The 13924-nt window shown below is 61.6% G+C and overlaps 2 protein-coding genes across 21 annotated transcripts in view; one reads left to right on the forward strand and one right to left on the reverse strand.

The window, feature by feature from the left end:
- Nucleotides 1–1638, forward strand: part of FAM234A (family with sequence similarity 234 member A) — a 33684-nt gene extending 32046 nt beyond the window's left edge. For 10 of the 19 annotated variants that reach the window (XM_054455537.2, XM_054455538.2, XM_054455544.2 and 7 more), the window contains 2 exons: nt 196–298; nt 393–1638. In XM_054455537.2, coding sequence (XP_054311512.2) covers nt 196–298; nt 393–604 — 315 coding nt within the window. In that variant the 3' untranslated portion in view covers nt 605–1638. The remainder of the gene's footprint in view (nt 1–195; nt 299–392) is intronic. The other 9 variants (XM_054455548.2, XM_063654721.1, XM_054455549.2 and 6 more) reach the window with 1 other exon arrangement.
- A 1868-nt stretch (nt 1639–3506) lies between these two features.
- RGS11 (regulator of G protein signaling 11) lies at nt 3507–12316 on the reverse strand. 2 transcript variants are annotated; one of them, XM_054455555.2, is made up of 17 exons: nt 12198–12316; nt 11750–11846; nt 11631–11681; nt 11329–11435; nt 10569–10620; nt 10398–10456; nt 10116–10192; nt 9841–9922; nt 9224–9292; nt 7891–7920; nt 7750–7811; nt 7544–7657; nt 7326–7441; nt 7081–7168; nt 6860–6998; nt 4696–4778; nt 3507–4576 (listed from the first exon to the last, which is right to left on the reverse strand). In XM_054455555.2, the coding sequence occupies exons 1-17, from the start codon at nt 12258–12260 to the stop codon at nt 4462–4464; spliced, it is 1404 nt and encodes a 467-aa protein (XP_054311530.1). In that variant the 5' UTR covers nt 12261–12316; the 3' UTR covers nt 3507–4461. The 2 variants fall into 2 exon arrangements, with proteins under 2 accessions (XP_054311530.1, XP_054311531.1); XM_054455556.2 differs by having other exon boundaries at nt 12187–12314.
- Between the last annotated feature and the right edge of the window lie 1608 nt (nt 12317–13924).

Genomic DNA, 13924 nt, shown 5'->3' on the forward strand with positions numbered 1-13924 from the left:
CCGGCAAGGACCAGTGTCAGGACCAGGTGGGGCGGGAGGACCTGGGAGGTGGCCACAGAGCTGGGGGCTGGCGTTTGGGGGACCCAGATAGGGCCCCTAGCGGACATAGAGCTCCAGGCACGGTCACTCTGACAGCAGTGTCCTGTGGGAGTGCTCAGTGAAGGGCGTGGGGCCCATTGCTGGTTCTCGCTCCAGGAGACCGGGGAGGCCCGGCACAGTCTGTACATGTTCCACCCCACCCTGCCACGCGTGCTGCTGGAGCTGGCCAATGTCTCTACCCACATTGTCGCCTTCGACGGTGAGTGCGGCCTCGGCCAGGGACCCGGGTGTTCCACGGGGTCTGCCCTGGCTGGTCCTGAGCTGCCCTGACAGCTGTGTCCCCCACCCTGCAGCCGTCCTGTTTGAGCCAAGCCGCCACGCCGCCTACATCCTTCTGACAGGCCCGGCAGACTCAGAGGCACCCGGCCTGGTCTCTGTGATCAAGCACAAGGTGCGGGACCTTGTCCCAAGCAGCAGGGTGGTCCGCCTGGGTGAGGGTGGGCCAGACAGTGACCAGGCCATCAGGGACCGGTTCTCCCGGCTGCGGTACCAGAGTGAGGCGTAGAGGCACGCCAGCCAGAGCCTGTGGAGAGACTCCGCCTGCTGACACTAAACGTCCTGGGAAGTGGGCCCTTCCCTGGGTCTCTGCACTGACTCCCCCACTCCTGACCCTTACAAGTCCTCCATGATCACACCAGGGACCTGCATGGGTGAGGGGACACCCTGGGCCTCTCTCCCGCCCAGCGTCCTCCCTAAGTCCCCACACAGGGCCTCACTCTGCACCCCACGAGGGTCCCGCTCACACCAGGCGGTCTTCATAGTGGTCTCCCTGGGCCACCTTGGGCAGAGTTGGGTCGTGCAGCACCCCGTCCTTACCCGGTGCCCTCTCCTTGCCAGCTTCTCCCCAGGCCAGAGTGGCCAGCGCGTAGAAGGAGCCAGGGTGTCCCCGGGACAGGCCGTCCCCCACCCCATCCTGTAGAAGTCCATTCCCCTTTTCCCTCCTGTGCTCTGTCCCCCAAAGGAGTCATGGAACTCAGGGTACCGGGCCTCAACGGGAACCTGAGACAGCTCCAGCTTCGCAGCCCTTCCCGGAGCTATAAGGGGATCCTCTAGCATGGGCGGTGTGACTTGGTTCCTTTGACCAGGTCCTGTGAGGAAGCCTGGAGCAAGGGTCTCCCCCAGCAGGATGGGTGGGGCCTGCTCTGGAGCTGAGCCCATGGCTGCTCACAGGTGTCCTTAGTGGCGTTGCAGCTGTGTACTGGCTGCATGTGCTGTGAATATCCCAAGGAACTGGCTGTGGAATGCGTGTTTGGGTCAGTCTGTGCCCTCTCAGTAGACACTGGAGCTGCTCTATCCCTGAAGAGGCCCCGTGCCCCAGGCATGGCAAGCGCCTGCCTCTCCCCTTCCGGTGCTCACACGCCCCTGCCATGTCACCCAATGCAGGACTCACCTCTGTGCCTTGCTGCTCCTGAGGCCCAAGGGCAGCCATGGTGCTCGGGTCGCCCAGGCCACAGAGCCTGAGCTTCTTAGCCAAAGCAGCCTGATGACCCACCCACCAAGGAAGAAAGCAGAATAAACGTTTTTGCACTGCCTGAAAAACCCCGGTGGTCAGGCGTGAGCCTAGCGTGTGTGCGTCTGCCTGTCTCTCTGCTCCCTAAGTAGTCAAATGGATTTGTTCCTGGAGGAGTGACCAGGAATTTGCTGGCCAGCCTGGGTCAGGGTGGGGAGGGCTGCCGAGGAGGCGAGCACCCCCACCCAGACCTGCTCAGTCAGAAACTGGGCACCCAGCAATCTTGATAGCCTCAGGGGGGTCTCCGGTTTGAGGACCCCACCAAGCTGGGCACCCTGGCCCCATGCAAGCGGGTTTGCTCCCACCTGGAGCAGACCGTGGCCTCGGCACCGCGGACGTCTGAGGGCTGGCTGGAGTCCAGCGCAAAGGGATGATGGTAGGGCCGGGGTGAGCTCTGGTGACCCTGCAGGCAAGAGGAGCCCAGGCAGGGGCTTCCCGGAGATGCAGCTTTGGGTGTGGCAGCAGTGAGGGGCAGGCAGGTGCTTTAGAGAACCCTGCAGGACTGTCCCACGGCCACGTATGCAAGTGTGAAAAGCCCCGCTTCACAGCCGCACAGGTATAACCTTGTCCTGTTGCTCCTTCCAAGGTGTGGGAGGGGGACGTGGGGGATGAGGTTGAACAGGTGGGTGCCTTTGTGCCAGGTAGCGGTTCTCTTGTCCCTGAGAAAAGTAACCCAGCCCAGAAGGCCTTGAGTACGAAAGGGCCATAGGGCTCTGGGGACACGTCCTATAGGTGAGAACCGCCAGGCAGGCAAGGTGGGGCTGGAGGGAGAAGGGAAGGTTCACTGGGGTTCCAAGAGCTGCCCCCTGACAGCATGGGAGGGAGTGCAAGGGGTCCCCAAAGGGAGGGGACACCCTGCAGGTCACAGAAGCAGCTGTGCCCCTGGCCACGGAGGGGTGGGCAGGGCCATGAGCCCCACCCTGAGAAGCTGGAGTTGAGGGGCTGGGCCAAGGGGTGCCGTTGCTGGTGGGCAGAGGCTTCCCTCCCTGCAGGAACAGCCTGCACCCCCGGACTGTGAAGAAGGGATTCTTGCCCTGTGGTTACTGCGGGCCCTGGAGAGTCTGGGCCATGCCATGCCATGCCATGCACTCTGCAGCTCTGTGGCCTTAGGGCAGGCTGGGGACAACTGCCCCTCCCCACAGGCTTCCTTAACAGTTTCCTCGCTGTTCCCTCTCTGGAGGGCAGGTGTCCCCACACACTACCCTGCTCACCCTAGCCCTCCAGAGCACAGTGTCCCTGGCTGTCTCCTCCCAAAGACCAAATGCCCCAAGTCTACTGCCTGGGTCTGAGAGGGCCAAGTCCCTCCTCCACCATCGACTCCACACACCTGGGACCTGCCCCCTCCCTCACCACACACTGCACACATCACATGCACAATACATTCACACATATGTACTATACACGTGTACACCTCATACATGCAATGTGCACCACACATGCATCCTACACAATGTGCACACACACCACATATGCATGCCTCACAGTACACCTGCACACGTGCACTACACACAATCACACATGCTATGCATACACACCACACGTGTGCCTCACGGTGCTACACATGCCTCATACACACGACACATGCACACACACCACATATGCATGCCTCACAGTACACCTGCACACGTGCACTACACACAATCACACATGTGCTATGCATACACACACGTGTGCCTTACAGTTCTACACATGCATCATACACACGACGTGCACACACACCACATATGCATGCCTCACAGTACACCTGCACACGTGTACTACAATCACACATGCTATGCATACACACCACACGTGTGCCTCATAGTGCTACACATGCATCATATGCACACGCACACCACACCCATGCATGTGTCACATGCAGTCACATGCTGCACCCACAGCAGGATGGGCTCAGAGCCAGGGCCCAAGGGTCTTTTATTTGCGGGCTGGAAGCTGTTGGGAGTGACTGGAAGTGAGCCAGCCCTATGGGTGGGGATGGCACCGCCCTATCACCGAGATATTTGAAGCTGCACCCCCGAAAGGAGCCAGCTGTACCTTCACCCAGTCTGAGGGAGTGGTGAGGCACTTGGGGGATGGGGAGCAATGCCAGCTCACAAAGGAAGGCTTGGGCAGGGAGGATCAGGGACACCTGGCAAGGATCCACCCTATGGAATCAGGGGCTTTGTCAGTGGGGTGACAATGTCAGAGTTGTCTATAAATCTTGGGGGGGAAGCCGCGGCCTCAAGGTGGAAAAGCAGGTGCCGGCGCACCTGTGGACAAATTCTGGAACGCGTTTGGCGAGGGAGGAATAGGCGCAGCTCTGGAAGGCAGTGAGCTTGAGGCAGCCTCAGCACGGCACTCTCTTGGGTCCTCTTCCAGGCTCACATTGGGCGACAGCGGAGAGGCTCTTGGACGGGGCAGAGCTCGCACGGAGACCTGCATGTCCGCGTCTTGTGATGGGTGTGTGGGAAGCCGCCCGTCTGTGCATCTTGCTTCCAGGTATTCGCTGGTTGATTTACTGGTTTTAGAGACGGGGATGGGCACCCAGTGCTGGACTGAAGACCAGAGAAGGTGGAGCTCCGTGCGGCCTTGGTCTCACCTCTCTTCAGGTAACAGGCGCTTCCCTGACTCAAGCTGAGCCAATGAACCCCCTCCCTGGGAATCCACACCTGGACCCGTTCTTTCTGGGCAGGGAAGGCTTGCTGGAGGGAGGGAGGCTGTGCACCCCACAGCAAGACTGGGTCCCCTGGGCACAAGGGGACACTGGTGCTGGATTCAGCAGCCTCCAGGACCTGGGCCAAGACGGGGGTGGCTGCTGCATTCACGCAGGATGTTGAGCTGCAGGGACTAGAGTGGCAGATGGGCCAGGTCCACTAGGCCACCCCATCTCCACCCCCAGGGCCACAAGCCGCTGTGAGCTCCACAGGGGTGGGAAGGAGTGCAGGGCTGGGGCTCGAGTGCCGTGGCCTCCACATAAACGGGAACACGCTGTGGGCGAGAAGGGGGCTGAGAACAGGCTGGCCAGCTGGTGTCCTGCCCACCTCACTGCAGGGCCCCAGCAGCCCCCAGGCCGCAGCCGCCAGCCACAGGGCACTGCCTGGGCTCACCGTCTCTTCTTCTCCAGTGGGATCCCAGCCTCTGCCAGGAGGCCCTTGTACGTGTCAGACTTCAGGAACCTTGGGTAGGAGTCCTACAAGAGACAGCGTCCAGCCCCTGACCCTTCTGCCTCCTCACCTCTCAGCCAGCTCCCCGCAAAGGGGCAGCCAAACATTGCTGGAGCCTCCTCCAGTCACAGAGTCTCTGGTGGACAGGGTGCTGGAGGCAGCCACTCCGGACCTGCCCAGACCAAGACAGACTCAGGGAGACCTGAGCTCCCGTCTGCCTGGATCATGTCACAGCAAAAATGGCAAGAGCCCTGGTGGCCACGTGTAGAGGAACGAACTGCAGCGCCGCCTCAGCCATGACCAGGAACCAGGAATGGCTCCGCGTTCCCCACAGAGGGAGGGCAGGGTTGTGGAGTCAAATAAAAAAACAAGGTAGGCCACGCATGGTGGCTCACGCCTGTAGTCCCAGCATCTGGGGAGGCTGAGGTGGGTTGATTGCTTGAGCCCAGGAGTTCAAGACCAGCCTGCACAACATAGTGAGATCCCATCTCCACAAAAAATTCAAAAATTAGCTGTGTGTGATGGTGCATGCCGGGAAGAGAGCCAGGAAGCCAGCATCAGGTGCCAGGGACACAGCACAAGGCTCGGGCTGGCAGCCACACGTGGGGCCATGCGAACCTCATGAAAGAATAATGCTGGTTACAGTGAAACCCATCAAATACGGTGAGATCTGAGTCTGCAGTGCTCTTAACAATATCCAAACTTGGCCAGGCAGAGTGGCTCACAACTGTGATCCCAACCGGGCAGGGTGGCTCACGGCCGTGATCCCGGCCGGGCAGGGTGGCTCAGCCTGTGATCCCAACCGGGCAGGGTGGCTCAGGGCTGTGATCCCGGCCGGGCAGGGTGGCTCAGCCTGTGATCCCAACACTTTGGTAGGCTGAGGCAGAATGATCACTTGAGTCCAGGATTTTAAGACCAGCCTGGGCAACATAGCAAAATCCCTCTACAGAAGATTTTTTAAATTAGCTAGGTGTGGTAGCGTGGAGAGGCTGAGGCAGGAGGACCACTTGAACCTGGGAGGTTGAGGATGCAGTGAGCCAAAATTGTGCCCAGCTGGAAATTTTCAAATATCAACAAAAATAAAGCCGGGCTCAGTAGCTCACGCCTGTAATCCCAGCACTTTGAGGGGCTAAGGCAGGTGGATCATCTGAGGCCTGAGTTGGAAACCAGCCTGGCCAACATGGTGAAACGCCATCTCTACTAAAAATACAAAAGTTAGCTGGGCATGGTGGTGTGCACCTGTAATCCCAGCTACTTGGGAGGCTGAAGCAGGAGAATTGCTTGAACCCGGGAAGCGGAGATTGCAGTGTGCTGAGATCGTGCCACTGCACTCCAGCCTGGCTGACAAGAGTGAGACACTTTCTCGAAAAAAAAAAAAAAGGCAGGGCTTGATGTCTGACAGCTGTAATCACAGCACTTTGGGAGGCCAAGGTGGGTGGAACCTGGGAGGCAGAGGTTGCAGTGAGCCAAGATCACGCTACTGCACTCCAGCCTGGGTGACAGAGTGAGACTTTATCTCAAAAAAAAAAAAAGAAAAAACAAGAAAAGGCTGGGCGCGGTGGCTCACGCCTGTAATCCCAGCACTTTGGGAGACTGAGGCGGGCGGATCCTGAGGTCGGGAGATCAAGACCATTATGGCTAACACGGTGAAACCCTGTCTCTACTAAAAATACAAAAAATTAGCCGGGTGTGGTGGCGGGCGCCTGTAGTTCCAACTACTCAGGAGGCTGAGGCAGGAGAATGGCGTGAACCCGGGAGGCAGAGCTTGCAGTGAGCCAAGATCGCGCCACTGCACTCCAGCCTGGGCGACAGAGTGAGACTCGCCTCAAAACAAAAGAAAACAAAACAAAACCTTTTAGATCGAAGCTTGACCCTCATTAAGCCTGTGATCTGGGCCAGTCCTTCAGCCCCTCTGAACCCGGAGTGTGCTCAGGATGGAACACTGACAGGAGAGCGGCCAGGGCAGCCCCAACCAGGTGGGGAAGGCGCTCCCCAGGGGCAGAGTCAACATGGGCAGTGCCTATGTGGACAGAGCCCTTGAGGGTGGGGACATGGAGGCCCATCTGGGATGCCCCCTCCCGCCCCTCCAGGCTGGCCGAGCACCCACCTTCTTCATGAGCATGTATATGTGCAGCTGGGCATCATCCAGGACGTAGCGGTGGGGCTGGCGCAAACCCTCCAGGGTCTGCTCCATGGTCCGGCTGTCGATGTTGACCCAGCGGGCAGCTCCGGGGGCCAGGAACTGCCTAGGGGTGGGGACAGCATTGGGTAGTCCTGGCTGGGTGCACCTGCCCGTTGGCCAACCGGTACCCACCACACGGCACTTACTCGTACACGGCCTCCACCAGGGTGGGGACCTGGGCCTGCGCTCCATATCGAAGCTCCTCACATGCCTCCCAGAAACTGAGGTTTTCTCCTGGGGGGCCGGGCACCCAGTCAAGGATCCCATCGAGAGTGGCAGCGTGGCAGCCAGGGCCAGGGGCGTTCCCAGGGAGCTGGTGGAGACCGAGGCGGGAGGGGTCCCAGGCAGCAGCCTCCCCGCTGGGACTGGAGCAGGGGCTGGGGGTTCTCACCACTGAACTCCTTTCCCAGAAAGTCTGTGAAGTGGGCCCGCCCCACAGGGTCTTCTAGGAGCTCCCGGAAGCTGAAGCCCCATCTCTCCACACGGAGCTTCGTGGGGGCAGCCACCCTGGGGGGAGGGCGGGGCTGTTGGGGAGGGTGGGGACTGACCCTCCTGCATCCCCCCAGGCTGGGAGCACACCCGCAGTCCCGCTGCCCTGCCTGGGCTCACGTAGGGGCATTCATGACCCAGTAGGTGTCGTTGTCTGAGATCCAGGGATTGCTGGGCAGGCACCCCGACACGAGGGGGTCGTGGGGTCTATGCTGGCTGCAGAAACTCAGGTACCTGGAAGGGGGTATTGGGGCTGGTGCAGGAGGGGCCTCAGGAGCCAGGACACTCAGCAGGGGTCTCCAGCTGCCACCCCTCACCCCACTCACGCCTCAAGGCAGACGGAGGACTTCACTCGGGTCCTGCCCAGCGCTCTCCTGCAGTACTCGATCTAGGATGTGGGGCCTGTGAGTCAGATCCTGGTCTGGGGAAGGCACCTGGCACCCTCCACTCCCAGCTCCAGAACTTACCTCCCGCTTATAGAAATCTGCACTCTTGGTCTAGAAGGGGACAGGTGGGCTGCAGTTAGACACAGGTCCCCTGCTGGGGTCCAAAATCCCCAGCTGGAGGGCACCTCCCCAGGCTGAGCCCCTGCCCCATAGACCTGGCAGAGATGGTGGCCCAGGCCCCCAGTCCCGCCCCTTGGAGCCCCTTCTTCCAATCAGGGATTAGAGGAGACCTCTGGGGGCCTAAGGTCTGGCGATCTGCAGAATATTCCACGGAACCCTCAGGTTCTCAAAGTTGCAATTGTAATATATCATATTTTTTCTTTTCTTTATGATTTTTTTGAGACAGAGTTTCACTTTTGTTGCCCAGGCTGGAGTGCAGTGGTGCGATGTCAGCCCACCACAACCTCCGCCTCCTGGATTCAAGCCATTCTCCTGCCTCAGCCTCTCCAGTAGCTGGGATTACAGGCATGCGCTACCACGCCCAGCTAATTTTGTATTTTTAGTAGAGATGGGGTTTCTCCATGTTGATCTGGCTGGTCTCGAACTCCTGAACTCAGGTGATCCGCCCGCCTCGGCCTCCCAAAGTGCTGGGATTAGAGACGTGAGCCACCGAGCCCGGCCTAATATGTCATATTTTCAAATGTACTTAAATTATGTTTTTAAACAACACATACTTGAGAAATACTACTAATGGGAATCACTGGGGAACCAGATGTGACTCATTGAGTTCATCGGTCGGGGCCTTGCTGGGGCCAGAGCGGAGGAGGCGGACGAGCTGCGAGTCCTAGCCTGTGTCCCCGCTCTCTCTGACCAGCTTTGTATGGGGAAATGTTAGGGTCGTGAACTTAAGAAGTTTTATCAGTGAGGTTCTAGGTGCATCTTTCCAGATGCTGGGTCTGGTTGGGACTCGGTTTGAACAAAGAGTTTTGCTGCTGCGGGGCTCAGATGCTCCCTCTGGTCTGGTCCCTCTGGTTCTGGAGGCCTCCACCTGGAGGGAGGTTGCTGGATATGCTCAGGTCTGTCAGGCCGTAACCCTGCTTGTCACCCCTCCAATTCCCAGCAAACCCTGATACTGTTCTGGAGAAGAGCCCCCTTCCTCACTGCCAGCCCCCTCATCCCCACCACTCCACTTACCTGCACCCAGGGCAGCGGGTGGGAGGGGAGAGAAAGCGAGAGTTAGCAGGGGCCTAGGGAACAGGGAGTGACCGGGAGTGAGCAGGGGCTTGGGGAGGCTGCACCAAGTGCCCTCTGGGTGGACCAAATGACGGACAGACAGGCAGTCCCATGGTGGGTCCAGCAGGGTGCAGCCGGTGTGCAGGGCGAGAGGGCGGCCAGCACGCACGCAGGGGCTCACCATGAGCACACGGCTGGCAGCGCAGGATCCCCGCCCTGGACCCTGCTCCAGCACACTGGGGGCTCCGGGCTGCAGAGGGGAGACGAGATGAGGTGGGGATGCAGTTCCGGTGGCCTGCTGACCCCCTTTAAGGCTAAGTTCCCCCTCTGAGACCCCCATGTGGAAACGGACACTCAAAGGAACTTGGGAAGAGTCCCGTCCTAGCCTTCAGCTGTCTCTTCTCTGCTCACCACCTCCAAATGGCCTGTTCACCGGGCCTCCCCACAGCCCCAGTTGCTCCCGGCCTGTGAACTTGGTCCCCACCCTGCAGCCAAGGCCGCCCCCACTCTGCCTCCTCCTGAGGCAGAGTCTGCAGTCCCCGCAATCTGGCATCCCTGTGACTCTCCCTTGGGCCCAGAGAGAAGCTGGCTTGTCCTGTGGTCTAGGGATGGAGACCTGGGTTCTGATTAGCAGAAACGCAACTAAGTCACAAAGTGAAAACATCCTGCCCCCCACCAGGAGCTCCAAGGCAGGTCCTTCCACAGGCTCAAAATGGTGGTCCCGAGAGCGCCTGTCAGGGAAGCACGCTGACCCCTGCGCTGGCCAGCGACCCCCACCCTCACCGCAGGTGGGCTCACCGGGGGCCTGTTCACCAGCCAGTAGGTCTGCTCCTGGCACTCAATGACCAGCCTGTCCCCCTTCCTGCGCTGCTTGGCTGCCCTGGGAGGAAGAGGCTGAGTTGAGGGCATGCCCTGCACACAGCCGCCCCTCCGCCCCCACCCTCAGGCCTGGACCTGGGCAGGCAGCCACACCCAGGGGTGCCCTCCATGGTCCCAGGGCCACCAGAGCCTGGCCTGGGCTGGGCTTCCCGAGTAGCCTGGGTTGGGCGCCTGCAGGCGGGGCGGGGCCTCACCGCAGCTGCTCCCTCGCCTGCATCAGCACCAGGTCCCACACGTGGTTGATCTTCTTGTGTAGCCGGTCATAGCAGTCCTGGGGGCAGCAAGGTTTCCAGTGGGTCACCCCAGCCCCTGCCCCCAGTGAGACTGTGTGGGCAGTTGGGGGGTTGGGGACTGTCTTGGGTTTTGGGGCCTGGGCTGTATGTTCTGGGGTAAACTGTGAGGCCCCGGGGGCCGTGAGTGAGGCTTGGGTTCCTCCAGCTGTACCCAGCCGGGGCGGGGAGGGTGGGGGGTCCCACCTTCTCATAGTCCACCAGGGTCCCCCGTTTTCGGATGTTCTTCTTGGCCAGGTAGATGGCTGGAAGGACAGGGACAGCCTGCAGAGGGGCCAGCTCTGCCCTGCCCCACGGCATCACCCTGAGGCCCCCAGTCCTGGGAGCTTGTCTGGGGCCAGCCGTCCCCCTGCTCACCATAGTCCAGCTCTGCAGCCGGCCACAGGGTACTTGTCCAGAAGTACGGGCTCTGGTGTGGTGCAGGGAGAAGGTGTCCAGGACGCCTGCGTCTGTGCCTCCCCAGTGTCACCCCACCCTCAGACCTCTCTGGGAAGAAGCCTGGGCTGGGCAGGGGGTGTCTGAGGGTCTCCCTGCCTGCCCAGCACCCAGAGACTCCACTGACCACTGGCCAGTCTCTCCACCTGGAAGTGAGGTCAACTCGCTCCTTGGGGCCCTGTTCAGGGACTGTCTCCCTCACTGGTCACCCTAAGCCCCCATTCAAGGTGGGGTGGGGCTGGGGGCCTGCACAAGTCTTGGATGTAGTCACAGTCTGTGCCTGGGGAGGGGTACAACCGACGGCATGTCGGCCCGGGACCCTGATGTGGTTAGGGAGGGCAGGAATGCTGTCCTCAGGCCTTCACAGCCCCCTCAGGGACTGGGCCTAAGGACCCCCAGGAAGACGGCAGAATCCTCTGCAGATACGACCCCTTGTGGGGCCCTACTGTGGCCCCCAGGAAAACTGAGGCTCCGTCCCTCAGCCGGGGTCCTTCTCACCACATCGGTACTTGCGGTCCAGGACTTTTGGGGAGGGGGCGATGGACCACCAGCCCACGGTGACATGGCAGAGTCCCACTCCAATCCCAGCAAGCTTGGCGCCCCTCCTGTCTCCCCAGGTTGGTAAGCTGGGTGGGTGGGGATGGGGGTCCCACCGGCTCCCACCTGCGCCCCCGAGCCTGACCTGGAACCTGTAGGGCGTCTCGTCTGGCCGGAGCATGAGGCTACGGGGGTCGCGCAGCGGGTAGATATAGCCGTGCTGCACCAGGACGGCGCCCAGGTGCAGGGCCTCTGGGGAGGGGTGGGACGGTGAGCTCGGGGCCGCGGAAGCGGGCGAGGGCGGGACGAGCCGGGCCTCCTCTCCCGTCTGTGCTCCCCACCCCAGCGCGCTCTGCAGGGCTCTGAGAACTGCCAGGCCCCAGGAAAACCCAGGCCTAGGCCACCAGCCCAGTGACCCCAGGGCCCAGTGGGAGGCAGGGCGCTCACCCTCCTCCGAGACGCAGAACTTCTGGGCCAACCACTGCACGACGTCGCTGCCTGCACGGGAGAGACGGAGGTGGAGGGAGGCCGAGGCGCGCACGCACCCCCGCCCCGGCGCGCCTCACCTGTCACCGCGTGGGGAATGACGGTGACCAGCAGGCGCTGGCTCCGCATCTTCACGCCCTGGTCGGGGTCCTGCATGCTCACGACCACCCGCTCCATCTGGGCGGAGGGAGTCGTCAGGGGGGGTGCTCTGGCCGCCCCCGCAACCCTGATTCCCTGGCACGGCACCGGCGGGGATGCCCCGGATCCGGGAGCGCGGAGATTAACGCGCGGCGGCGGCGGATTCCAGGCCGCAGCTGGCGGCGGGGACGCGGGGCGGGCCGGGGAGGGCCGGGGAGACCCCGGGAGACCCCCAAGGGGCCCCAGGCCTCACCGCCCCGCCCGGCCTCGCAGAGCCGCCGCCCCAGGCCCTCCCCGCCCCGCGCGCCCCCGTGCCCCGTGCTCTCCGGCCCCTCCCGGCCTCGGGCGCCGGGAAATCGGGGGACGGCGGGACACCCACCCGCCTCGCACCTTCCTCAGATGCGGCATCTGCGCCCGGGGGCGGCCTGGGGGCGGCGCGGGGCCGGCGGCCATGGCTGCGGGGAGAGGCCGGCGGGGATGACCGAGCGTCCCGCCCAGCCCCGCCCCGCGCCGCGCCGCGCCCCGCCGCGCCCGGGTTAACCCTCGGGCCGCGAGGCCAGAGTCGCCCAGGCCCCAGTTCGGGTCTAAGAGTCACGGCCACCGCCCAGAGGCAAACGAGCCGGCCCCCCACGAACGACCCGAGTCACCCCCCCCCCCCCGGTTCCGGGACGCTGAGGCCCTCGTGGGTGGAGGCGAAGTGGGATGGGGGGTGTGGGCTGGGGACCGACGGGGGATGGAGCTCAGCTGGAGCAGGGGGTGGTCTCTGGGAGAGGGAGAGGGGCTCATCAGGGAGGGGGGTTACTATGGGGAGGGTCTGAGGGAGGGCAGCGGAGGGGATGGGGTTCAGAGAGGGAGAGAGGTTCCGTGAGTAGAGGAGACCCGTAGGGAGAGTGAACTGGGGTGGGAAACGTGGTTTAGGGCCCACTGTAACCCCGGTCCTATGTGTGGGGCCCTGAGGACATTCAGGGACCAGAGGCTTGGCTGTGGGGCCGGGGCCAGGGCCAGGGGTGTGACTGCCTGAGGCCTTGTGTCCTGCGATGCTTGTGGCCGAGGCCGCACACGTTGCTGTGACTGCACACGTTGCTGTGACTGGCTGGTTTGGGGCAGGGTCCATGAGCGATCGGGTCAGCTTTCTACATGGGCTGGATGCTGGGTGTCAGTGGAGCACGTGGCTGCTGCAGAGTGGGACCCAGCTGTCCCCATCTCCTGCTGTGGGTCCCTTATCGGGGGTCCTTCCAGGAGAGTGGCTGATGGCTCATGGCTCACTTCCCTCAGTTTCACACAGGCCTGGGTGGGCCCGCTGGGGAATGGGCAGAAACCCTGCCCAGGGCACCCTGACACTGTTGGAGAGGAGCTTTACTTCAGGGAGAACCTCAACAGACACCTACCTAGTCTCACCTGCGGCCGCCTGACTTCAGGCCCCACTCCACTCCCAGCTCTCTCCCTCCTCCAATGGCTATGCCTATCCCCCAGGTGCACCCCGAGCCAGGCCCTGGCTCTTCAGGCCCCACTGGGCAGTCTCGGCTCACTGCAACCTCCGCCTCCCGAATTCAAGCAATTCTCATGCCTCAGCCTCCTGAGTAGCTGGGATTACAGGCTCCCACCACCACACCTGGCTAATTTTTATTTTTGTTTTTGTTTTTGAGACAGAGTCTCACTGTGTCACCTAGGCTGGAGTGCAGTGATGCGGTCTTGGCTCACTACAGCCTCTGCCTCCTGGGTTCCAGCGATTCTCCTGCTTCAGCCTCCTAGGTAGCTGGGATTACAGGTATGCGCCACCACACCCAGCTAATTTTTGTATTTTTAGTAGAGATGGGGATTCACCATGTTGGCCAGGCTGGTGTCGAACTCCTGACCTCAGGTGATCTGCCTGCCTCGGCCTCCCAAAGTGCTAGGCTTACAGGTGTGAGCCACTGTGCCTGGCCGATTTTGGTATGTTTAATAGAGATGGGGTTTCACCACGTTGGCCAGGCTGGTCTCAAATTCCTGACCTCAAGTGAGGCTAGATCTTATTATTTTTTAATTTTTTTGAGATGGAGTTTCGCTCTTGTTGCCCAGGCTGGAGTGCAATGGCACCATCTTGGCTCACTGCAACCTCCGCTTCCCAGGTTCAAGCG

The sequence above is a fragment of the Pongo pygmaeus genome, chromosome 18 (genome assembly GCF_028885625.2).
Source record: "Pongo pygmaeus isolate AG05252 chromosome 18, NHGRI_mPonPyg2-v2.0_pri, whole genome shotgun sequence".
NCBI classification, from domain to species: Eukaryota; Metazoa; Chordata; class Mammalia; order Primates; family Hominidae; genus Pongo; species Pongo pygmaeus.